Source organism: Bos mutus, chromosome 6, assembly GCF_027580195.1.
Source record: "Bos mutus isolate GX-2022 chromosome 6, NWIPB_WYAK_1.1, whole genome shotgun sequence".
Lineage (NCBI taxonomy): Eukaryota > Metazoa > Chordata > Mammalia > Artiodactyla > Bovidae > Bos > Bos mutus.
The window spans coordinates 101,341,902-101,369,362 of NC_091622.1; the positions used below are offsets into that span (position 1 = coordinate 101,341,902).

General features: G+C 37.9%; 1 protein-coding gene across 11 annotated transcripts in view; it reads left to right on the forward strand.

The window, feature by feature from the left end:
- Positions 1–27,461, forward strand: part of PTPN13 (protein tyrosine phosphatase non-receptor type 13) — a 221,429-nt gene that overhangs the window by 139,216 nt on the left and 54,752 nt on the right. For 8 of the 11 annotated variants that reach the window (XM_070372644.1, XM_070372650.1, XM_070372648.1 and 5 more), the window contains 6 exons: positions 2,575–2,757; positions 5,714–5,876; positions 10,512–10,929; positions 11,070–11,167; positions 12,729–12,785; positions 26,880–26,969. In XM_070372644.1, the coding sequence (XP_070228745.1) occupies positions 2,575–2,757; positions 5,714–5,876; positions 10,512–10,929; positions 11,070–11,167; positions 12,729–12,785; positions 26,880–26,969 (1,009 nt within the window). The remainder of the gene's footprint in view (positions 1–2,574; positions 2,758–5,713; positions 5,877–10,511; positions 10,930–11,069; positions 11,168–12,728; positions 12,786–26,879; positions 26,970–27,461) is intronic. The other 3 variants (XM_070372652.1, XM_070372653.1, XM_070372654.1) reach the window with 1 other exon arrangement.

A 27,461-nucleotide genomic window follows, 5' to 3' on the forward strand; every position in this document is an offset into this window, starting at 1 on the left:
ACAGTGTTCCTTAACCTTGCTGCTCCGTAATAAGGGAGCCAGGTTTCCCAGCCCTACAAATACCTATGAAAGGGTTTCATTCACAGACTCACACCACATTTAATCTAGGATTCATGGTTTGTTTTGTTTAAGGTGAGTCTACTTTTAAAGACATTACATTATGTGCTTATTTTTTTCCCTCAGTTATTACATTTTTTACACTTGCAGGAAATAAATATCAAGTTATATCTTTGTCAACAAAGGTAGAAGACATTAGCACAGTGGAATGATTTTGCATGGGGATTTTCAGACAGTCTTTCATTTGAATTCTTGTTTCAGCCAGCTGGGTGAATGTGGACAATGTACTTAAAATCTCTCTGAGTTTCAGTTGTCCCTGTCTAAGTAATGTGCTCAGTGCATAGTAGGTTGCCCTTCTCCTTCTAATAATGTATCCTCTTCCTCCTTTTCTCTTTAGCTTGAGCATGCTTCTTCTAACATAAGAATTTTTTAAATCTCATTAATATACCCTTCCAAGGTTACCCTTCTGTTACATATCATATTGCCTTTAAAAAATTTTTCTTTATGTAAATCTGCTTTATTGAGGTATAATTTGCATATAATAAAACTGACCACTTTTAAATGTTCGATTCAGTGAGTTTTGATGATACATGTACAATTGGGCATTTCCTAGCTGAGCGGTAAAGAACCCACCTGCCAATGCAGGAGACGCAGGTTCAATCCCTGGGTCAGGAAGATCCCCTGGAGAAGGAAATGGAAACCCACCCCAGTAATCTTGCCTGGAGAAGGAAATGGTAACCCACTCCATTATTCTTGCCTGGAGAATCCCATGGACAGGGGAGTCTGGCGGGCTACATACAGTCCATGAGGCTGCAGAAAAGTTGGACATGACTTAGCGACTAAACTACAACAACATACAGTTGAGCAGCCACTCCACAATCGTGATAAAGAGCATGGGGCTAGCACACTGTGGCCTGCCTGTTTTGTATGTAAAGCTTTATTGGAACTTGGCCAAACTTATTTGTTTCCATATGGTCTGTATCTGCTCTCACACTGCAACAGCAGAGTTAAGTATCTACAACAGACATCATATGACCCACAAAGCCTGAAATATCTGGCCCATTAAATAACAAGTTTGCCAGCCCCCAACATAACACATTTCCAACACCAGAAAGCTCCCTCCTGTTGCTTTCTAGTCAGTCCCTTCCCCCACTCCTAAACTCTGGCAACTACTGATTTGTGTTCTATCAGTATCATTTTCTCTTTTCTAGGATTTCATTGAAAGAATCATATATCACCTAGTCTTCTGTGTGCCTCTTTTTACTTAAAGTAATACTTTTGAGGTTCATCTATGGTGTGGTGTGTATGGTGCTCAGTCCCTTGGTCGTGTCTGACTCTTTTATGACCCCATGGACTGTAGCCCGCCAGGCTCCTCTGTCCATGGGATTCTCCAGGCACGAATACTGGAGTGGGTTGCCATGGCCTCCTCTAGGGGTTCTTCCTGACCCCGGGATCAAACCCAAGTCCCCTGCGTCTCCTGCACTGGCAGGCGGAGCCTTTACCACTAGCACCACCACCCCTGGTGTGTATGTAGTTTGCTTATTTGTGACTGAGTCGTTTTCTGTTGTACAGATTAGCAGCAAGTTTTGTTTACCGTTTCTTTAGTTAATGGATATAAAGCTGATGTCAATACGCATAGACTGATTTTTGCATGAACATATGGTTTTGTGCTTTTTCCCCTCTCAAGTGAATACTTAACATTAGGTTTGCTGGGATCTACGGTAAGTGTGTGTTTAACTTCTACAAAATTACCAAATTGTTCTCAAGTGGTTGTACACTTTTGCACTACTGCCAGTAACGTATGGAATTTCCAATTGCTCTGTACCCTGAATAGCACTTGGTATGTTTTTTTTTCTTTTTAGCTATTAAAGTAGGTTAAGTAGAGGTATATGACTGTGGTTTTACTTTGAATTTCCCTAATTACTGTTATTTTCAGCATCATTTTATGTATTTATTTGTTGTTCATATATATTCTTTGTTGAAGTGTCTAATAAAATCTGTTGCCCTTTTTTTTTATCTGGATATGTGTTTTTTTGTTGAGAAGTACATGTTCTTTGTATGTTATAGATGCAGTTCCTTTATCAGATGTATATTCTACATAAATATATTCCTGGTCTGCGACTTACCTTTGTTTTCTTATCAATGACTTTTGAAGAGCAAAAGCTTCTAATGTTAATGAAGTTTCAGTTTACCAATTTTTTCTTCTATGGTTCCTACTTTTTATGCCCCATCTAAGAAATCTTTCTCTAATTCACAGCCATAAAGATTTTCTAAATTTTATGGTTTTTAGCTATAAATTATAACTAAAATATAAATTTTATCATATATTTAAGTCTCCTCCTTTTGGGGGTAATTGTCACGTATTGGTAAAGTAAGGGTCAAGATTCATTTTCTCGGCATGTGAATTTCCAATTCCAGCAACATTTGTTTAGAAGGCTGTCCTTTCCATATTAAACAACATTCTCTCCGCCACCTGTTGCCAAGGTGCATTGCTGTGTTGTGGTATTGTTCCAACAGGTCTGCCAAAGACTGACAGAATACGGAGTTCATTTTCACCGGGTGCACCCCGAGAAAAAGTCACAAACGGGAATACTGCTTGGAGTCTGTTCTAAAGGTGTCCTCGTGTTCGAGGTTCACAATGGAGTTCGCACACTGGTCCTTCGCTTTCCGTGGCGGGAAACCAAGAAGATTTCTTTTTCTGTATGTCCATTTTAACCTCTTTTGATTCTACGTTTAAATAGGTGTTGCTGATTTCCAATGTAACATATTAATTGACTTTCCTTAAATGAACTTTAGACCTTAGCATTCAGTAGGGCTTATCTTTATGCCTTAATACTATTTAACTCCTCTTTCTTGGTTGTAGGAAGTATTATTGAGGTTTTGTTTTTGGTTTCCTCAGGAGGTGATTTTTAAAAGAATTCTTAGCTAGTTATATGCTCAGTTAACTTTAGTTAAATTACAACCAAGTTGACTTCTCTGTTAAATCAGAACTTCTCACATGGAGAAAACCCACTAATGTATTTAAGATTGATGATTACCTCAATCGCAGTGAACTTGGTCTAGCTCAGTAATAGGCCCCTCACAACAACTATATTTGAATCTCAGTGGTCCAGAGGTTTACTGGCTTTTAAAATTAGCCTCAGGATTTTCTACAGTTTTCAGTTTTAGGGTATAGTCTCTGGAGATAAAGTTAGGAAAGTGGTTTTTAGAAAATCATGTTTATGAAAGATACTGAGGCATATTTGATTTTGGGTGTAGATTGAAAATCTGAACTTGATGTGCCATTAGTAAACCCCAGAGGCAAACCAAAAATCTGTTCAGGTATTTGTTTCCCTAAGAGTGTTCAGGGACTACTGACATCTTTAGTATATATTTGGGCTCAAATATGGTCTCAGGCTCAGAGGAGCCTTGTATGCTGCAGTCCACGGGGTCACAAAGAGTCAGACGCCACTTAGTGACAACAACAATGGTCTCAGCAGAACAATGTTTATAAGGAGGCAATAGGAAGGTCCCAGCTGACTCTGGATAATCTCCAAAGTAGAGAACTTTGAAATCAGTTCTAGATTTAAGTCTGGTTGGTTGGTTGGTTTCCTGTGAAACCCAGAGTTACCACTAAAATAACCAGATAATAATGTATGCTCTCAGGAAAGCCCAGACCGTCCTTATGTTCCCAAGATTGTCAAGACCAGGAAATTACCTCGGTTTAATTTACCTTCCCCAATGGAAATGCTGGCAGAGCAAGTGCCTAGAAGAAACCATAGATTAATTAAAAATAAATCTAATTTGGACCAGTTTTGAAAAGGCAACAAATCAAATAATCATCTAGCATTCAGCACTCTGTCATTTGCCAGCTGTCACATCAGCCCTGCAATAAAAATAGAACAAGCTCTGATGAGCTCATTTTTAAAGATCTCTAGTAATAAAGAATAAACCACATTTCCCAGCAAACTATTACCATCTTCAACAGCACTTGTTTATCATAAAGTTCTCGCTAATACAGAGCTCTCTTTTTAAACTCTCCTTTTTTTCTTCCACTGGCCTCCGGAGAGATGGAAAAGTCACCCTTTTCCCTTCTCATCTCTTACCACTGAATTCTCCTAGACACATTTCTTGTCCATCTATCAGTTAACATTTAGAACCAATATTCTTATGATTTGTTTCAAACCCGTACAGCAATGGAGTTCAACATCCTTGGGAATTACTTGGTAGTGGTAAAGGCCAATGTTGGATAGGAAGAAAATTCCCCAACTATTTGAAGTGTTACTACATAGACTACTGGTAGTCAGGATGCTAGTTTGGTGCTACTGTATCTTGAACTCCTCTCTAAGACTTGCTGACCTCCTTTTTTTTTTTTTTAAGAGTGAACAGGGTCCCCCAGATCTCATTGGTAACAACATCTAGCAAGAATTTAATAGTCTTATTTTGTTTTTAAGACCAGGAATCATGGAGATGGCACTTGCCATCTCTTCATAACAGAGTTTGAATAATACTCTGTTACATCTTTTGTGAGCCTGTGAAATTTGACTTGTCTGAGCATGTTTCTGCATTTGACATAAAGACAAAGGACATGAAATAGAATAATTTATAGAGTAGAAGAAGCCGGGAGCTACAGCAGATCTAACGGGGCTTGAGCCATTCTCTAGAGACATTAGTCTTAGATCCCTGACATGATGAAAGCTCATCTTTACGGCATCTTTTAAGGCATATGGATCGCTGCAAGCTAGAATATAGGTCACAGTATTAAGATGTCCTCTTATATGAGAGACATTCATTTTTTTAAGAAACAGGGAGGTACAGGTGATTTGTGGTTCTCTTCCTTTCCCTGAATTTAGCAAGACATTCTTGCTAAATGTCTCTAAATATTGATGTGTTTCATCTCTGAGCCCAGCAGTTACATTATCCGATGCTTTTATATGCCAACATTTTCCATAATTTCCCACATCTTCCAGCCCAGCCTTTATGCCACCAAGATTTTTCTTGACTAAATCACAGTTCTTATTGTTGGATATTATACCAGTTTTTGATGAACTTCATTTTCTTTATCCAAAGGATTAGGATATATATTTCTTGTCATTTTTTTTTCACACAGTTCTGGTGTTTGTAAACATTGCAGTAAACTCAAAATATCAGTAATCTTTAAAGGAAACTGTTTCCCTTGCTCATGGCTCCATGCATGTGTGCTAAGTCACTCAGTCATGTCCAACTATTTGCGACCCCATGAAGTAGCCTGCCAGGCTCCTCTGTCTGTGAAGCTTTCCAGGCAAGAATACTGGAGTGGGTTTCCACTTCCTCCTTCAGGGGATCTTTCCAACCCAAGGATCGACCCACATATCTTCCGTCCCCTGTAGTAGCAGGCAGATCCTTTACCATTGCACCACCTGGGAACCCCTTTGTTGATGGCTGGTATACAGTTTATATAGTCTGACTTAAGCTACAGTTTCTAAAAGTGGCAAACAATATTAATTTCATTTCTTTTCTGAATTTCTAACAATACAGGATTATATTTTTCTATATTTATATTAGATAGAAGTCAATGAATATGCGTGCCTAATGATGTGAAATAAAAATAATGTCTCAACTTATTCATTATTGTTTCTAGAATTGTTTTTAGATAGGGAAATATCCTAATTTTTAATACCACTGATTAATATTGCAGAAAAAGAAAATCACGTTGCAGAATACTTCAGATGGAATAAAACATGCCTTCCAGACAGACAACAGTAAGATATGCCAGTACCTGCTGCACCTCTGCTCTTCCCAGCATAAGTTCCAGCTGCAAATGAGAGCAAGACAGAGCAACCAAGATGCCCAGGATATTGGTAAGGAGGTGCAAACTGTGTCAGATGACTCCAGGGTAAATGCATGATTTTTGCCACAAACTTTAAAAGGACTTCCATATTTAGGATGAAAATGACAAGGTACGTAGATGTCAAATGACTGAGTCAAACTCATAAAGGTATCATAAACGAAGCCGAGGCATCAATTTCATGGATATTTTGAAAATAAACAGCCCTGATGAGTCAGGGAGTACCTGTTGAACTATTTTGTGCTTATCGTTAGGCTAGCCAGTGTATCAATAAATACTGTAAAAGTTTCAGTCATATTCTCTACCCATAGTAAGCTTACACACTGTTTGGGAAGATAAGGACAATATACATGAAACAGTAATACACACGAGAGGGTCAGAGTTTTAAGAACAGGTTATATTGCACAGCCTCTGTGATCTACATTACAGGAGGAAAGGGAGATCAAAGGAGAGAGTATGAGAGTAGTCACACTTGAATTGAAATTTGAAGGACAAAAATAGTTAAGTAGACTGAAGATAAATGGAAGGACTCTCCAGATGAGGGAAAAACATGGGAAACAAGGCAGGGAGCAAGGGGAGTTACATACCATAACAGTTTTAGGGATGATCCATTTCCTTTGAACTTGGTCACATCCCTGTTCTGAGACTGAAGTGAATAACTTACAGTGCCCAACGTGAGCGCTCAGGAGAGTGATTTAACTTTTGCAGAGGAACCAACAGAAGAAACTAGTTTAGCTCTGAAAATAATCAGAGCTGAAATATTTAAAGCTTACTCTACAAGGCCACGTGTAGAGATTAAGGTTGTAGAAAGTCTAGTTCTGCACAGTCAGTTCTTAGGGACTTTAGCGAAGCATTCTGAAGAATTTGATTAAAAAATTAAATATGGTAGCACTGATGACTTTGTGCAGTAGAGCCCTATGAATTCTTTATCCAAACTTTCTCCTGTCCTAAAATCTTACAGAAAGATATATTCCCTGTAGGGTCAGACTTGGGTGATGGCAACCTATGAATAGATGTTTCTCACTTTTTCAGAATCAAGATGGTAGGGACTGTATACTTATTAAAAATGAAGATTCCAGAAACCTACCTGAAACTTAGTGAATCACAATCTTTGGGCATTTTGTCCCTGGAATCTGCATTTTAACAGGCTTTCCTCTGTAATGATTTTTATGCATGCTAAAATATGATAACTACTACTACTATGATCCTATTGTTCCTTTTCTTTCCCTACTTTGCTCTGCTAAAAAGTGTGTATGCGCTTATGTATTTTCAAAAGATCATAAAATATCAAACTTATCAGAGCTATCCGTATTCCTACTTGGACTAATATTCTCAATACAAATCAAAATTGCAACAATTGAGGGTTACGTTATAATAGATGGTGGTACAGTGTGCTGTAGTGAAGAGTCAAAACCATGAAGCCAGCCTTCCTCCCTCAACATTTCAATGGTAGAGTGTAGTAGTTAAGAGTATGGACTGTGGAACAACACTGCCAGTGTTCCAACCAGTGTTCAGAGCTTGCAAGCTCTGAAACCATGGTCAGGCCACTCAAACTCGCTGCCTTAGTTCCCCATCTGTAAAATGGTTATCATAGTAGTAATACCGGCATCATAAGGTTATTGTGAAGACGAAATGAATTCATGCATGTAAAAGTGCCTGGCACAGAATAACTTTTGAATAAATATTATGATTATTTCATCACCATCTTCAACATTGTTTTACAACAGCTACCACTAGTAAAGGGGCTTCCCTGGTGGCTCAGATGGTAAAGAATCTGCCTGCAATGCTGGAGACCTAGGTTCAATCCCTGGGTTGGGAAGATCCCCTGGAGAAGGGAACAGCTACCCACTCCAGTACTCTGGCCTGGAGAATTCCATGGACAGAAGGGTCTGTCAGGCTACAGTCCATGGGGTTGCAGAGAGTTGGACACGGCTGAGTGACTTTCTCTTTCACCACTAGTAATAATAGTGGTGGTGGTGGTGGTGGTGGTGGTGGTAGCAGCAGCAGCAACATAGTAGTAGTAGTAGAATGACCTTGGGAAAGTAATTGACTTTTCAAAGTCTTGTTTTCTTCAACTGTGCAGTGAGTATGTTCAACGAATCTGTTTTGCCCCTTGGAACACAACTGTGTATCCCTAGCTCAAATGTTAAAGGACTTTAAGGTGGTATTAGCCACATCTATTCCCTTATTTTGGTAAGCTTTCAAAGGAATTAATTTCTTCTTGGAATCGGCTTAGAAGTAACCATCTGCCTACTTAACTGTCTGTACCAGTGAAAATAATAAGTGAAAATAACTGGTGTAATCTATAGGAGGTTGATGGGGGGGCTCACAAGTGTATGTTGCTTTTTTAGCATCATATAATATGGGTTCTTTCTAGAACCTCACAAGCCATTAAGCCCAAAATTTTACTGCTGAGGAAACAGGTTCAGAGAAAACAGTGTCTCCCTTCACCTCATAGTTAGAGGTCAAAGAAGACTGGACCCTGATCTTTTAATTCCTAATCCAGTGTTCTTTCTTTTGATAACTTTACAAAAAACTAATTTGCATGAAATGAAGTTAAGATTAATAATCATTTACTGAGCACTTACTGCTTACAAGATACTCTGCTAGGTGCTATGGGTTAGCAAAAGTAAATGAATCCAGAGAGCATACAGTTAAGTTGATGATATAAAGAGATACAAAACAAGTACAAAAGACAATAGAAACATGTAGATTGCAGACTGTGGCCTTTGAGTTCAAATTTGAAACATTAGTAATAGGATGTAGGTTCATTCTAATGTCCTTCCCATCCTGGCGGTCCTTGTTGGAGTCCATTCCAGGTGAAAAGTAGTTGGACAGTAGATAAGTGATTGGTTTATTATCTGTTCCATGAATATGTGCCGGATTTTAAGTTCTGCCCAGGAGTGAGCTATGAATGGATTTGAATAGCATTATCCTTGGTATGTTTACAAAACAGACATAACCTAAGCTGAACTGTCTAATCCTATTCCTGCTAAAATTTGTCTGCATTTCCTTCAGGGTAAGGAAATGTATTGGGTAGAGAGGCATTTTCCAGCAGCTGAATCTGTATCAGACTCAGTTTTGAATTTTTGAATAAACTCTGTTTTCAAAGAAAACAGAATTAATGTAATCTGTTCTAAGAAAAAAATCTATTTTAAGCTTAAGATTATTCTGGGAATTTTAAAACCACTCTTTTTTTTATTATCATGTTTTAACTTGCTGTCCACTTCTACTTTAGAGAAAAAAATGATGAGTTTTCCCGGTGACAGTGAGACATGTTTATTTAAACTTCATTCTGATGCATGAACATGAAAGAATTTTAGTGTTTTTCCTGTCTGTTTATGTCTGAGATGAAATACTGATTATTAATTTTCCTGGGAATTAGAAGATAAATGAAACAAAATCTAAAGATCCAAATCAACAGCATTTGACATTTTCTTTTAAAAACAAGTTTTGGGGACTGTTTACTTAGTGGTCAAGCTGTAATTCCCTGTAGAGTGCAAAACAGGGTTGGTACTTTCCATGGGGGGACCAATGCGTATGCCTTGTGATGTGGATTACTAATGCATGAACAACCAAATCATTTGAAATTCTGTGCTCCTGATCCTTTATATACATGAAAGGATTTTGACGCCAGAATTCTGTGATTCATTGCTTTCATTTATAGCCTCAAATGTTCAACTACTAACATGACATTGGCTCTCACAAAATAGAATGGTCAGTTACTTGTTAGGAAGTATCCCTAAATTTAGCCCCAAAAAGAAGACTTGGATAAGTATTTAAGACTGAAACGAATTTAAGCGTAAACTCAGCTCATTGATGTGTTAACTAACAGAAACATCCTGTGAGGAAAAAAGTCAATAAGAGGGGAAGGTGGTATTGACATTGAAATAAAATGACAGAAAATTTGCCATAAAAGGTTTTTGTTTTGTTTTGGGTGGTTTTTGTCTCAGGTTTTTTTTTTTTGTTTTGGGGTTTTTTTTTTTTTGGGGGGTGGGTAATAGTTCTATTGAGATCTAATTCACATACTGTACAATTTACCCACTTAAAGTGCACAATTTAGTGATTTTTCATATATCCTCATTGCTAACCGAGTTGTGCAAACATCACCACAATCTGCCATAAGTTTTTAAAATTATAAGAATGTTCTCTCTGGGCGAAACTCTCCTCTGCACAACTTTTTTCAGGCATGAACTCACCATATCGGCCTGTCCAGGTTTGATCTCTCCCTCTCCCCATCCTTGGTTCCCTGGTGTTTTAGCAGAGGTACTCCTAGGGTTAAATGTCATTCTCTGTCAAATGTCATTTTCCTTTGTAAATGAGCACTATAATTGGGAACTCAGGGTCAACAAGCCTGAATGAAGCCCAAACATTAGTAAATCCAAGATCACTAGCTGAAGTTAGAAAGGCTGACCGGGCCCCTCCCTGGCTGTGAGAAAGCTACAAGGATGGAGAGATGGTCTGGAAACCAGGATCTTCCCACCTACTTTTTAAAACCCTCGATTGCCACTCTCTGAAAGCTGCCTACTTCTGCAGGCAATCAAAATGAGTGAAAACTGCATGCTGTCTTTTCTATTTCTTAAAATAGCTCTTCTCCTAAAGATTCTATGGTGTTTCCATCACGTAAAGCAATCCTGTTTCCTTGTAGAGAGAGCTTCGTTTAGGAGCCTGAACCTCCAAGCAGAGTCCGTTAGAGGATTTAATATGGGACGAGCAGTCAGCACTGGTAGTCTGGCCAGCAGCACCCTGAACAAACTTGCCGTTCGACCTCTGTCGGTTCAAGCTGAGATTCTGAAGAGGCTCTCCTGCTCAGAGCTGTCGCTTTGCCAGCCATTGCAAAACAGTGCAAAAGAGAAGAATGGCAAAACTGCATGGGAGGAAAAGCCTAGAGGGATGAGTAAATCATACCACGATCTCAGTCAGGCCTCTCTCTACCCTCACCGGAAAAATGTCAATGTTAACATGGAGCCCCCACCACAAACCATTGCGGAGTTGGTAGGAAAAACGCTTCACCAGATGGCAAGATCTGATACAGAATCTCTGGCAGGAGTCACAAAACTCAATAAGTAAGGACATAATTAAGGCAAACTACCTACTTGTAAATTCTACATTTCATACTTTTGTTTTTGATGATTTATTTTCACCTTTTTTTTTTTTTTTTACATTGACACTTCCCCCCTTCCTACCTTTGCTTTTCCCTCTTTAGTTCAAAGTCTGTTGCGAGTTTAAATAGAAGTCCTGAAAGGAGGAAACATGAATCAGACTCCTCATCCTTTGAAGACCTTGGTCAAGCATATGTTCTAGGTCAGCATAAACCGGCTTACCTTCTTTCTCCTATGCCCCTTGCTCATAGTGAAGGAAATGAGACAATGTTAATTACCAGGAAGTTAGAATTTGGGGTCCTGTTTCCTAATGGTCTCAACTTTTTGTGAATATAAAAGTTCAGACTACTTTAAAAATACCAAAACAAAAATAAAAAGCACCAAGTCAAATTTAAAAAATTGATTTAACAGGTGATTGCCTCACAGCATAGGCTGTTTGCTTTCTCTTGGTCGCAGTTCAAAGTCATGACAGTCTTACCGAGAGAACCCAGACAGTCTGGTGCCATGGCTCTGGGTAGCCTTTGGGTTTTCCTTGCAGCCTGTGAGAGTAGACTCCACTAATGCTACATGTTTTGAAGAGCAGTTTATTTAAGGTACTTTCTGAATGGAGACAATGGACAAAAGTTTATTTAGGGTACTTTCTGAATGGAATTGTCTCTAAAAAGGAGATAAGTTTTAGGAACTGTGCTATGGTTGTTAGGTAGAAATTCCTAGTTGATTTAAGTTTTCTCAGATTCTCCCAGCTAGCTATGAACTCTTTTAGACAAAAGTCATTTGTGTTGCTGATACATACATATACTGTTGTTTTGTGCATCTTAAAAGGGAAAAAATGTGGGAATCCATCTTTAGAAGACTGGATATTTAAGCATAAAGGTCTGAATGATTACTCAAAATAGGAAATAACTAGGGAGACAAGAGATCAACAAGGATGCCCTCTGCAGTTGTTTTATTAAATAATACTAATTAACTCCCCCTTAGAACTAAATTTGATTGTTTAGCCCTAAGCACACAGAGTTAAAAAAGTATTTTCTCACCCTGTAATTGGATTGAGAATAAGTGGAATAAATGAAGTCAAAAAGAACTGTACACTATAGTTGTTAAATATTTATAGAAAGTCACATTACTTCAATATAGATTTATACAACTTTCAGAGATTATACTATCATCAATTTAAATTGAATTGCTTAAAAAGAAACTTAAAATAGCTGAAAGACAAGACTCCATCTTATAGGTTACCCTATGCATTGAAAATAGCCTAAAAAGCCACCAATTCAATCTTTAAGAAAGTAATTTTCAAAGTGTATTCATGTATAATGAGATCTCTTATAGACTCTTAAGTTATTTTCATTAGGAAGGCTTTGTTCATCATAAAAATTCATCACGTATCAGGTGCTGAGTAGTAAATATTCCATAGGAAAGCACAAGTAAAATTCAACCATGAAAGAAAATTTCTGTATTTGTTTTTGATTGATTATTCATTCTTTTTGAATATTGAACTTCCTTATAACATTTGAACAGACACCTTTAAAAATCATTTTAGTTTCATCATTTCATATATGACATATCAAAATGTCATTGTCAGAAACAATACATTTGTGTTTCAATTAAGTTCATTGTGGGAAGACATTATTCTGAGTGTAAATAACAGAAATTGTTGTTGCCTTGATGTTTTATTGATTTTTATTATTTTATCAGAAGAAATTTCTTCTATATATAATATCTGACAATTTTTAAACTGTCTAATAATCTAATTTATACTACAGGAATGACTTTGCATAGTTCTGGAAATTCTTCATCCCAAGTACCCTTAAAAGAAAATGGTAGGTTTACAAAATGTTTTTCCCCTCATTTCCATCGTATTTTTTCTCTTGTACCTTGTAAGAACATCGTGGACCTACTAATAAATAGTTTTCAATTCCATGCCAAGGATTTTAAGCCTTGCCTTACATTGGAGTCAAAGGAGAGTTGTGGTTTTCAGCATTTTGATGATGTGAAGGGACCTATAATGTAGACTACTGTGAAGTCACAAATTCGAGATAAGGACACTAATTGGGGAGCTAAGATAGCTTAGATGGGAGATAATTTTGATTGAAAAGAGCTTTAACTCAGGTAGTTATTTGAAAGGGATACTTCTGCTGAATCTTGAAATAAAAGGAGTATTTATTCAGGCAAAGTGGTATAGATAAGTATTTCAGACCAAGGACGCAGTATGATCAAAGACATGGAGACATGGGAGAAGATAACCAGATTCAAGGAAATGTACGAATCTCAGACTGGGGGTATACTGGGGTCAAGGTGAAGATCAAGAACTAAATGTGGACTATCGTTGAATCTTACCATAAATCTTTTGGGAAGAATCTGAAGACTTTAAATGTTGAGGTAAAGAGTTTAGAAAGAATCTGAGAAGAAACAGAATTGTAGGAAAAACAACTTTGTACAATGATTTGAAAGTCAGTGGGTTCAGAATGTTTAGAATTTAGCTTACTTTCATGTACATTATTTCATTTTTCTAACAACTTTCATGGGTCTAAAGAATATTATTATCACTATGTATACACTATTTTTTCTCCAAAAATGTTTACGTTTTACCCTTAAATTCTTAAAGTTGAAATAATCAGAAGCCTGATGAGAAGGAAGCAAATATGCTAATCAAAAGTGTTAATATTGTTAAACCTGATGAAACTTTAAGTTTTGTCCTCATTTTCCTGAGAGCCAAGGCAAAAATAAAGGCATGAATATTGGTTGAACCGTATGAAACTTGTTTTTGTAGGTCAAAACTGTCAGACCCCAGTAAGTTATTTTGTATAATTCTCATTCTCTAATAGAAATACAAATACACATGCAAGAGAAGAACATTTTTCTTGGGAAGCAAAATTGTGTCCCAAAGTATATCTTTTTACTTTTATAATATCTTAAATACTCAGAACAAATAAAGATTTTTTTTCATTTCATAGTTTTTCATGTATCAATCCTCAAAAAATCTGAGGGTATACGAGTAAAGAAAAAGTTAGTCAACTTACACTTGGGCATAAGTTACTAAGACCTTGTTGTATAGCTTTTTGATAACCAAGTGTTTTTCATGGACTGAAGTTAGAATACCTCTGTACCTAAGAGAACTCAGTTATTAACATGTCCGTAATGGTTGTACTTATTGTCTGACGGTTCCTTAGTGCTTACTATGTGCCAAACACTTTTCTAAGTGTGTTATGTTTAGCTCTCAGTCCCTACAACAGTCCTGTGAGGTGGATCTAATGTTATTTCCTTTTCACATGAGAGACACCAAAGAACAAAAAGGTTGAGGTGCACAGTATGTCATGGAGCTGGCAAAAGCTGGTGCCATGATTTGAATGCAGGATGTCTGTTTCCAGAGCCCACACTCTAAACCACCCTTTAGGCTGTCTCCTAGAATAATAATGCCTAATTATTTGTAGGTATTATTTTTCCCAGCTAAACTTTTGAAAGAAGCTGAATAATAATCTTTTCAAGAATGAGAACCTGAAATGTGTTTTTTACCTAGATTCTAATGGGAAAGAATATGAACTTACATTCTGAATTCGAAATAAACAGCCTGTGCAGAGTAGGATCTATGTTTAAAGTTCTGGACACCTGTATTTTCCCACCTGCCCCCTACAGCAGGGCCAATCCACCTTCCCATGGAGGCGTTCCCCTGTTGGCTTACAGACAAGTTTATATTTTCTTTAAGATTCTCCTTGAATCAGTCCAAGTAGCCCTGAATTAATTAATGTCGAGAATTGAGTTTTGACATAATAGAGCATGGCAAACATGTTTTTCCAGATAAGGTAACTGAAGATTAAAAAGTTAAGTTATTTGCCCATTGGTCAAATATAGGACTTTTTAATTCTAATTTCAGTGTTTTTCTTTGCTCATCAAGACTACTAGGAGAAAATTAGAAATGAGCATTAGGTAATACTGAATTATTTACCACTTAATATAAGGACCAATGAATAAAATTTAATCTTAGCCTTTTACAACTTTCAGAGACCCATAAAGAGTGTGGAACTTAGAGGATAAAAGAAAAAGGCAAGAGTTTTCTATCTCATGAAACAAGTATGGAAAGGATTCTAGTCCTTTGATTAACTGTAATTTCTCCCCCCTTTTCAAAAGAAGGTTGCTTAACCTTTCAAAAAAAGATACATCGTATAATAGCCCTTTTTTTCTTTTTTAAAAATTATGGTTGATTTATAATAGTTTCTCGAGTACAACATAGTGAAGAGTATTTTATACTTCATTAAAAGTTATTATGAAGCAATATCTATTATTATTACAAAGCAATAATTCCATGTACTGTACAATATATCTTGTTGCTTATCTGCTTTATACATGATAGTTTGTATCTCCTAATCCCATACCCCTGTCGACCCTCCCTGATTCAGTCTCCCCACTGGTGACCACTGGTTTGTTTCCTATACCTGTGCATCTGTTTTGCTAAATATATATCCATTTGTTTTATATTTTAGATTCCACATGTAACCGATATCATACAGTATATGTATTTTCTGTCAGACTTATCTCCCTAAGCACAGTATTCTTATTCTCTAGGTTCATCCACATTGCCGCAAATGACAGAATTTCATTCCTTTTTATGACAGTGATATTCCATTGTGTGTGTGTGTGTGTGTATCACATCTTTATCCATTCATTCTATTGATGGACACTTGGGTTGCTTCTGTATCTTGGATATTTGTAAATTGTGCGGCTATGAACTTTGGGGTACATGTGTATTTTTGAATTAGTGATTTTGTTTTTCCTGGATATATACCCAGGAGTGGAATTGCTGGGTCACGTGGTAGTTCTGTTTTTAGGTTTTTGAGAAACATCCATACTGTTTTCCATAGTGGCTGCACCATTTTACATTCCCACCAACAGTGTACAAGGATTCTCTTTCCTCCATACCCAACAGCATTTGTTTTTTGCATGTAGCCATTCTGACAGGTGTGAGGTAATAGCTCATTGTGGTTTTAATCTGCATTTCTGATGATTATTGATTTCAAGTATCTTTTTCTGGGCCTGTCCACCATTTGTATGTCTTCTTTGGAAAAATATCTTTTCAGGCCTTCGGGTCATTTTTTTTTCTGATTGTGTTTTTTATATTGAGTTGTATGAGTTATATATTTTGGGTATTATCCCTTAATGGTCATATTTGCAAAATACTTTCTCTTATTCAATAGATTGTCTTTTCATTTTGTCAGTGGTTTCCTGTGCTTTGCAGAAGTTTTTAAATTTATTTGTTCATTTTTGCTTTTATGTCGTTTGCCTGAGGAGACATATCCAAAAATATTACTACAATTTATGTCAAAGTGTGGTTCTGCCTATGTTCTCATCTAGGAGTTTTATGGTTTGGGGTCTTTGATCCATTTGGGGTTAATTTTTATACATGGTATAAGGAAATTTTCTAATCTCATTATTTGACATGTACTATTCCAGTTTCCTTAAGCAACACTATTGAAGAGACTGTCTTTACTCAATCATATATTTTACTTCCTTTGCTATACAATAATTGACCATATTCTTGTTCAGTCACTCAGTCATGTCCAACTCCTTGCGACCCCAGGGACTGCAGCATGCCAGGGTGCCCTGTCCTTCACCATCTCCTAGAACTTGCTCAAACTCATCTTCATTGAGTCAGTGATGCCATCCAACCATCTCATCCTCTGTTGTCCTTTTTCCCTCCTGCCTTCAATCTTCCCAGCATCAGGGTCTTTTCTAATGAGTTGGCTCTTCTCATCAGGTGACCAAAGTATTGCAGCTGCAGCTTCAGCATCAGTCCTTCCAATGAATATTCAGGACTGATTTCCTTTAGGATTGATTGGTTGGATCTCCTTGCAGTCCAAGGGACTCTCAAGAGTCTTCTCCAACACCACAGTTCAAAAGCATCAATTGTTCAGTACTCAGCCCTCTTTATGGTCCAACTTTCACATCCATACATGAGTAATGGAAAAACCACAGCTTTGACTAGACAGATCTTTGTCGGCAAAGTAATGTCTCTGCTTTTTAATATGCTGTCTAGATTTGTCATAGCTTTTCTTCAAAGGACCAAGCGTCTTTTAGTTTCATGGCTGCAGTCACCATTTTGGAACCCAAGAAAATAAACTCTCACTGTTTCTGTTGTTTCCCCATCTATTTGCCATGAAGTGATGGGAGCAGATGCCATGATTTTCGTTTTCTGAATGTTGAGTTTTAAGCCAGCTTTTTACTCTCCTCTTTCACCTTCATCAAGAGGTTCTTTAGTTCTCTTCACTTTCTGCCATAACGGTAGTGTCATCTGCATATCTGAGGTTATTATTATTTCTCCCAGCCATCTTGATTCCAGTTTGTGCTTCATCCAACCCAGCATTTCGCATGATGTATTAGGCATATAAGTTAAATAAGCAGGGTGACAGTATACAGCCTTGACATACTCATTTCCCGATTTGGAACCAGTTCATTGTTTCATGTCCAGTTCTAACTGCTGCTTTTTTACCTGCATACAGGCTTCTTAGGAGGCATATAAGGTGGTCTGATACTCCCATCTGTTTAAGAATTTTCCACAGTTTGTTGTGATCCACACAGTCAAAGGCTTTAGCATAGTCAATGCAGCAGAAGTAGATGTTTTTCTGGAATTCTCTAACTTTTTCTATGATCCAACAGGGTATTGGCAAATTGATCTCTTGTTCCTCTGCCTTTTCTAAATCCAGCTTGTACATCTGGAAGTTCTCAGTTCACAAACTGTTGAAGCCTAGCTTGGAGAGTTTTGAGCATTACTTTGCTAGTGTATAGCAAGGGTTTCCCTGATAGTTCAGTTGGTAAAGAATCCACCTGAAATGCAGGAGACCCTGGTTCATTTCCTGGGTCAGGAAGATCCGCTGGAGGAGGGATAGGCTACCCACTCCAGTATTCTTGGGCTTCCCTTGTGGCTCAGTTGATAAAGAATCCACCTGCAACATGGGAAACCTAGGTTCAATCCCTGGGTTGGGAAGATCCCCTGGAGAAGGGAAAGGCATCCCACTCCAGTATTCTAACCTGGAGAATTCCATGGACTCTATATAGTCCATGGGGTTGCAAAGAGTTGGACACTACTGAGCGACTTTCACTTGCTAGTGTGTGAAATGAGTGCAATCGTGTGGTAGTTTGAGCATTCTTTGGCATTGCCTTTCATTGGGATTGGAATGAAAACTAACCTTTTCCAGTCCTGTTGCCACTGCTGAGTTTCCAAATTTGCTGGCATATTAAGTGCAGCACTTCAACAGCGTCATCTTTTAGGATTTGAAATAGCTTAACTGGAATTCCATCACCTCCACTAGCTTTGTTTTTAGTGATGCTTTATAAGGCCCACTGGAGAAGGCAGTGGCAACCCACTCCAGTGTCCTTGCCTGGAGAATCCCAGGGACCAGGGAGCCTGGTGGGCTGCCGTCTATGGGGTTGCACAGAGTTGGACACAACTGAAGTGACTTAGCAGCAGCAGCAGCAGCCTAAGGCCCACTTAACTTCACATTCCAAGATGTCTGGCTCTAGGTGAGTGATCACACCATTGTGGCTATCTAAGTCATTAAGATCTTTTTTGTATGGTTCTTCTGTGTATTTTTGCCACCTCTCCTTTATATCTTCTGCTTCTGTTAGGTCCTTTATTGTGCCCATCTTTGCATGAAATGTTCCCTTGGTATCTCTGATTTTCTTGAAGAGATCTCTAGTCTTTCCCATTCTGTTGTTTTCCTCTATTTATTTCCATTGATCATTTGGGAAGGCTTTCTTATCTCTCCTCGCTGTTCTTTGGAACTCTGTATTCAGATGGGTGTTATCTTTCCCTTTCTCCTTTGCCTTTATCGTCTCTTCTTTTCTCAGCTATTTGTAAGGCCTCCTCAGACAACCCTTTTGCCTTTTTGCATTTCTTTTTCTTGGGGATGGTTTTGATCACCACCTCCTGTACAACGTTATAAGCCTCCTTGCATAGTTCTTCAGGCACTCCTTGAATCTATTTGTCATTTCCATTGTATAATTATAAGGGATTTGATTTAGGTCATACCTGAATGGCCTAGTGGTTTTCTCTTTCTTCAATTTAAGTCTGAATTTTGTAATAAGGAGTTCATGATCTGAGCCACAGTCAGCTCCTGGTCTTGTTTTTTCTGACTGTATAGAGCTTCTTCGTCTTTGGCTGCAAAGAATATAATCAATCAGATTTTGGTATTGACCATCTGGTGATGTCCATGTGTAGAGTCGTCTCTTGTGTTGTTGAAAAAGTGTGTTTGGTATGACCAGTGTGTTCTCTTGGCAAAACTCTGTTAGCCTTTCCCCTAAGTAACCATAGGTGCATAAATTTATTTCTAGGTTCTCTGTCCCATTGAGCTATGTGTCTGCTTTTGTGCCAGTACCATGGTGTTTTTATTACTGTAGCTTTGTAGTATAATCTGAAATCTGAGATGATGAGAGCTTTATTTTTTTTTTCCCAAAATTGCTTTGGTAATTCAGGGTCTTTTGCCATTCCATATAAATTTTAGGATTATTTCTTCTAGTTCTGTGAAATATGTCATACATATTTTTACATTAAATCTGTAAAGTGCTTTGAGCAGTATGGCCACTGTAGTTTTCAGAGTGAAGATCTTTTACATCCTTGGTTAAGTTTGTTCCCAGGTATTTTATTGATGTGATTTTAGGGAGAATTTTGTTGTTGCTTGCATGCTTTCTTTTTAACTTTCTCTTTCTGATATTTCCTTATGAGTATATAGAAAAGCAACATTTTGCTGCTGCACTAGGTCTTCATGGCTGTGTGCAGGCTTTCTCTGGTTGCGGCAGTCAGGAGATACTCCTGCATTCAGTGCCCAGTCTTCTCGTTGCAGTGGCTTTTCTTGGTGCAGAACACAGGTTCTGGGGCACCCGAGCTTCACTAGTTGTGACTCACAGGCCTAGTGGTTGCGGCTCACAGGCTCTAGCGCGTGGGCACTCTCTGTTTGTGGTGCCCTGCCTTAGTCACTCCACAGCATGTGGAATCTTCTCAGCCCAGGGACAAACCCGTGTCTCTTGCATTGGCAGGCAGATTCTTATTCACTGTGCCACCAGGGAAGTCTGCAACAGATTGCTCTATGTTAATCTCATATCCTGCAACTTTACTGACTTCAGTACTAAGTTGAATAGAAGTGGAAAGATTTGGGCATCCTTGTCTTATTCCTGAATTTAGAGGAAAGGTTTTCAGCTTTTCACTGTTCGGTATGGTGGTAGCTGTGACCAGCGTGTTGGTCACACACTTTATTATGTTGAGATATGCTCCTTCTATACCCACTTTCCGGAGAGTTTTTATCATGAATAGATGTTGAACTTTGTCAAATGCTTTTCTTTGTCTATTGAGATGATCATGTGCTTTTTATCCTTCCTTTTGTTGATATGGTATATCACAGACTGTTTTGTGAAACAAACAATCCCTGTGTCCCTGGAGTAAATCATGATGTATGACCCTTTTTATATAGTTTTGCATTTGGCTTGCTAATATTTTGTTGAGGATTCTTGCATCTATATTTATCAAAGATATTGGCTTGTAATTTTCTTTATTTTGTAGTGTCTTTGTCTGGTTCATACCATAATAATGGATGGTGGCCTCCTAGAATGAATTTGGGAGTATTTTATCATCTTCGGTTTGAGGGAATACTTTGAAAAGCATAGGTGTAATCTTCTTTAAACGTTTGATAGAATTTTCCTGTGAACTGTCCAGTACTGGACTTTTTTACTGGGGATTTTTTAATGACAAATTCAATTTTCCTGCTAGTGGTAGGTCTGCTCAAAGTATCCATTTCTTCTTGACTCAATCTTGGCAGGCTGTATGTTTCTAGAAATTGGTCCATTTATTCTAGGTTGTCTAGCTTGTTGGCATGTAACTGTAATATTCCCTTATGATTTTTTGTATCTCTCTGCTGGGCTTCCCACGTGGCATGTGGTAAAGAATCCACCTGCCAAAGCAGGAGACACATTAAGGGATGCGGGTTCAGTCCCTGGATCAGGAAGATCCCCTGAAGGAGGGCATGGCAACCCACTCCAGTATTCTTGCCTGGAGAATCCCATGGACAGAGGAGCCTGGCAGGCTACAGTCCATAGGACTGTAGATTCAGACACTACCAAAGAGACACAACTGAAGCAACGGAGCTGAAGCGACGGAGCACGCACAGTGTTCATTGTTATTTCTCCTCTTTTAACTTCCTCTCTGATCGTTATTATTTTCTCCCTTAGGCTGGCTTTGGGTTTTGTTATTTTTCTGTTTCCTTTAGGTAGTAGGTTAGGGGAATTTTTTTTTTTTAATCTGGTAGATTACATTGTTTATTTGAGATTAAAAGATTACTTTTTAGTCAGATATCAAGGACCAGTATAATTTAAATGCTAGGGTTTTGTTTTTTTTTTTCCACCTAAAGTTTAATTAGGATACATACATAGTTGAAGATTATGAAAAATAAAAGTCCAAAGTGCTCACAGAAGATTTAGCAGATATGAGAATTAACCAGAAACAAAATATAGTCAGATAAATTGAGAACTGAAAGGAATTTAAAAGTTTATCTAAAAAAAATATTAAAAGTTTATCTAAACCAAGCCTTTCAGTCTATGAATGGGTTAAATATGTCCCTGAAATGTTATATGGCTCCATTTCACTTAGCTGATTTGTGCTGTCACAGAAACAAAACACCAAAGTTTCCATCATGATTTTCTGCTTCTGCCACCAGAGCAGTTAGTGTATTAGGTGATATAACAATGAAAAATACCTCTCTCTATTCTTATACCAATGTAGTGTTGCTGGTCCGTCACCTCCGGGTTTGAAATGGGTCTTTTTTCCCTAGAGTGAGTGATGAATTTATCAGGTGCCTCCTCTACCTTTTGTCTGTTTCCTCTTAGAACCAGTTTTGTGGAGCTGCTTGATAATTGACAAGGGTCTGTATCTGTAACCCAAAAAAATAATTTTCCTTAGAAAAAGAATTATTGATTCACTTAAATCAATTATATGGCCTTGGCCTTACCTGAAAAGTGCTTTTACTAGGAAATTCCGATAATTTACTCATATATGTATCTATCATTAGTATCCACAATTATTCTACTTGGGATCCTCATGAGCCTTATGAAAGATGAGAAAGGCAACACTGAAACAGTCTCTAATGCAGACAGTGTGCATTTAATTTCTGAATTATTATACATGTATCAGTTCTTAAGATATTTCACAGGTAAAATTGGGAATAACACCAGCATGTATTACTTAAAGAAATAGTAATTTCTATTTGAGCCTCTTTTTCACATTAAAATATTTGCGGAATTTGCTGTGGCCATAGGAAAAGAAAATAATTTTAAAGATGTAAAAAATACATGCTTTGAATATTAATGCTTGTTTCCATACAGTAATTAAAATAACTCAGAAATGTCTTGGTACTTAAAATGTCTGGTTCCTCACTTTCAGTGATTCATAAATTCTATTTAATCCTCATTGAATTCTGTATCTTTAAATTTAGTTGGGTTCTTATGTACTATATACCTCCAGATACTTGTCTTTTTTCTAAGCCAACAGAAGTATTTTGAACTTCTATGTGAATAGAATACAAGATAAATATAAATTCAGTATGTGCACAGTACTGTCTACTCACATGTAGCTCTACACCGACATTCTTCCTCTGTCCCCACATTAATAAGTCAGGATGACAGGTGTGGGTCCCTGTTATAAGGAGTAGGTTAACAAAGCTTCACTTTCCAAAATAGTATTCAACTCCACCTGACTCATCTTGTATTTTAGCCAAGCTGATCTGTGCCATCTTCCCAGAAGCTTTTCCACCTTTTATCCATCTCAGCTTTTGTTAATGCCTTACATGATTGTCCAGGGTGGCTCAGACGGTGAAGCGTCTGCCTACATGCAAGAGACCCAGTTTCAATCTCTGGGTCGGGAAGATCCCCTGGAGAAGGAAATGGCAACCCACTCCAGTGTTCTTGCCTGGAAAATCCCATGGACGGAGAAGCCTGGTAGGTTACAGTCCATGGGGTCGCAAAGAGTCAGACACGACTGAGCGACTTCACTTTCTTTTCTTTCTACATGTTGTACATGTATACCATCTACATAATCCACTTATTAAACTGTACCTCATGTCCTTGAGGAGCTTCCCAGATGGCACAGGGGTAAAGGAACTGCCTGCCAATGCAGAAGATGCAAGAGATGTGGGTTTGATCCCCAGGCCGGGAAGATCCCCTGGAGAAGGAAATGGCAACCCACGCCAGTATTTTTCCTAGAAAATTCCATGGACAGAGGAGCCTGGCGGGCTACAGTCCATGGGGTCATGAAGAGTCGGACACGACTGTGTGCGTGCATGTGTGCACACACATGTCCCTGAGGTCTGTTTTTTTTCTGGCAGGGAGAAAGCTCTCTGCTCTTACAGGTCCGACTCATACTTTTGTGATACAAATATTTCTTTGAGTGGTTAACATTCTCTTCATCAGTCAGACAACTCTTCGTTCTTCTAGCCTGACCTGACTGAGCTCTGATCTGAGCCAACTTCATTACACTAGCAGTTTTCATATGGATTGTCACTTTTTCATATTATCTCTTTTTATTTTCGCCAGTTGCCTAATGAGTGACTTTCCTAGGAATATTATTCAGCAAATGTTGGGTTAGCCAAAAAGTTCACTCAGGTTTTTCTGTTAAGATGTTATGGAAAACCCCAAACAAACTTTTTGGCCAACACAGTATTTGAAAGGTGAAAGTATAACTGAATAAATGAATATTCAAATCTCATTGATGAATCCTTGAATCTATATTCAAGAGCCTAATCTGTTGCTTCTAGTTAGAGAAATAAATACCAAAAAAATTGCATAATTAGTGTGTGTATGTACATATATCCCAATATTGTTTACCTAGGAAATGTTTTATATACATACACACACATATTTTTAAAAATAAGTAGCATAAATAACCAATCTTGTAAGTACATATTGTTGGAAATGAAAATAGAGAAATGGCATTTTTATTCTTTGAATCAATACCTTTGACTTGTAGCAGATACTCCTTAAAAACATTCAGAATATTGATCACTTTTATAATCAAAGGCAGAAACACTCTGCGTAAAGGAAATGGACTCTGTCTTCACAATGGTGATAAAAGTTTACATTTAATACCTAACATGACTTCATCCCTTATTTGTTTCATTTTATCAGTTTCATTCTGTTGTATTTTTTTTTTATTTAACTCTAGCTGAAAATTAGAGTTAATCATCTATTTTAGGATGAAAGTAGAGTCTGACACGACTGAAGCGACTTAGCAGCAGCAGCATATCAGCCACTTAGATAATATTAATTTAGACAATAATTCATGAACTTTACTTGTATAAACTAAATATATAAGGCTCTTCATATGATTGTCCAGTGATCTTTTTCCTTTTTTTTTTTGATATCTCATTAGTTAGAAATATTGAACTACTACAACTTCTGTTGATTATAGCTGAGTTTATAACTAAGTTTTGGTCAAAAAGAAACAACACAATAGAGACACATACTATAGGGAGCTATTAAGCTTGCACTGGTACTTGGTGCTTAAGCGACAAGGTTAATTCACTTCAGAGAGCATCTGATGGTGGTGGTGGTTTTCTGAAATTAAAGAAGTTTATTGCTAGAATATGAACTATCACATTTGCATCGTTTAAGCATTAGTACATGTTGTGTAACATGTTATTATTAATAACGTAATAATGCATTTTGAAATCCATGGGTAGTCATATGTTGGTGGATAACCTCTAATTTTCAAAAAGTTTCAATATGCCTAAAAACTATTTAGAGATAAATTTGCAGATTTAAACAGATATCTTTCTGAGTGTGTTGAACTCATTTGCTGCCACTGCCACCTCCTCACACACGGACAAGTGTCAACTATTAAATTACAGTTGATGTTAAGAAATGTACTAATTTACTCGAGCTGCCATAACTCGGTCCCACAGATTGGGAGGCTTAAACAACATAGGTTTGTTCTCACAGTTCTGGAGGTTAGAAGTCTGAGATCAAAGTGTCAGCAGCATTGATTTCTTGAGACCACTCCTTGGCTTTGTAGATGAAGGTCTTCTGTCTTCATGTGATTTTCCCTCCATGCACACATGTCTATATCTACATTCCCTCTATATAAAGAGAAGTCGCTCAGTTGTGTCCAACTCTTTGCGACCCTATGGACTGTAGCCCACCAGGTTCCTCCGTCCATGGAGTTTTCCAGGCAAGAGTACTGGAAGTGGGTTGCCATTTCCTTCTCCAGGGGATCTTCCCAACCCAGGGATCGAACCCAGGTCTCCCTCATTGCAGGCAGGCGCTTTACCGTCTGAGCCACCAGGGAAGCCCCCCTCTTTATAAGGAAGAAGTCATATTGGATTATGCCACCCTAAACACCTCATTTTAACTTAATTATCTTTTTAAAAACCTGTCTCTAAATATGATTGTGAATTCTGCGGTACTAGGAGTTATTGGTTCAGCACATGTATTTGTGGAAAGGGTGGAGGAACACATTTTAACTCATGACAAGAAGTGTGTGTGTATATTTCTGTGTTTTCACATGCTCTGATTGCTAACTAAATGAAGTAATTTTAATAATATGACAAATAAGTGGCATATTTATTGGTTTAATTTAGGAGATACTTTTCAGTGACCCACTTGCTAAAAAAAAAAAAAGAAGTGGAAATAAGAAAAAGTAAATTTTAGTTTGGATGCCAACATTCACTCAGTGTATTTAGCATTTATCAAGTGCCTAAGGTGTTTTGCTGGAGAAGGCACTGGCACCCCACTCCAGTACTCTTGCCTGGAAAATCCCGTGGATGGAGGAGCCTGGTAGGCTGCAGTCCACGGGGTCACGAAGAGTTGGACACGACTGAGTGACTTCACTTTCACTTTTCACTTTCGTGCACTGGAGAAAGAAACGGCAACCCACTCCAGTATTCTTGCCTGGAGAATCCCAGGGACAGTGGAGCCTGGTGGGCTGCCGTCTCTGGGGTCGCACAGAGTCGGACACGACTGAAGCGACTTAGCAGCAGCAGCAGCAAGGTAAACACTTGGTAATCACTGCTGGGCAGTGATGCCCGCTATAATCTTGAGCAAGTCATGAACTATTATTCCTCATCTGCTAAAAAGTGACTAAAAATCTCTTTGCCTACCTCCTGAGATTGTTCCATAAATAAAATAAGAAATAAATTGAAGCCCTTTGAGAATATAAATGTGCCAGCCAAGTCGTTAGTCAGATTTAAAAGAATTAATCCTGTCTCTTCATAAACCTTAGAATTCACCATGAATGTTTTACTCATACAAGTAGAAATATCAGCCACTTATTAGTAGAAGATTTACATATTGAACATTGTCAAATTCAGGAGGTCAGCTATGATGTGACAGAAAGACATAGAGTGTAACAACCGAAGTTTACAGTTCGTTTCTTAAATGTACTAACTGAGTGAAAGTGAAAATGAAGTCGCTTAGTCGTGTCTGACTCTTTGTGACCCCATGGACTAGCCTACCAGGCTCCTCGGTCCATGGAATTTTCTAGGCAAGAGTACTGGAGTGGGTTGCCATTTCCTTCTCCAGGGGATCTTCCCAACCCAGGGATCGAACCCAGGTCTCCCACATTGCCGGCAGACGCTTTACCATCTGAGCCACCAGGGAAGACTGAGTAAACTTGCTCAAATCATTAAATTTCTTGAGATCTATTTATGCGTTTGTAACTGAAATGTACTGATTTCACGGGGAACCATTTATAAGGAATAAAGGAATAACATAATTATTTGGTAAACTATAACTCATTATCAGCAGATAGATAATAGCATATTATTTAAAATATGATTTTAAAGTGACTGAGCAATCTAATAGTGAGCTTTATTGTTTAAATTGGAACAAGCAGACAGTCTCAATGCCTAACCATGTTATGTTAATTGTATCTTACAATTTCCCCGTAGATGTGCTACACAAAAGATGGAGCATAGCATCTTCACCAGAAAGGGAGATCACTCTGGTTAACCTGAAAAAAGATGCACAATATGGCTTAGGTAAGTCACTGAGATTCTTCAAGGTCTGTGAGAATTCAAAGAGAAAAGGTCGATTGCATAACATGGGCATTGAGGAACCAGCCCACTTGTCCCCACCTGAGTCCCCTTCTCCCACTTGCCCAGTCAGGAAATGCCAAAGGTGAAATGCATACAAGCAATGTTTCCACCAAATTTAAGTCCCGTCTCACATGTGTTACCTATTAAGTCATATTCAGTATAAGTCTGTACACTTCTGTGTGTCAAACAGACTCATCATTAGTCCTTGAAAGCACCAGTGTCATGAGATATTTTCATTTTTACTTTTTTTTTATTGAAACAGTTGATTTATAATGCCATGTTTCAGGTGTACAGTATAGGGATTCACAATTTTTAAAGGTTATATTCCATTTATAGTTATTATAAAATATTGGCTATGTTCCTGTACTATGTAATATATTCTTGTAGCTTATTTATTTTATGCATAGTAGTTTATATCTTTTAGTCTCCTAATCT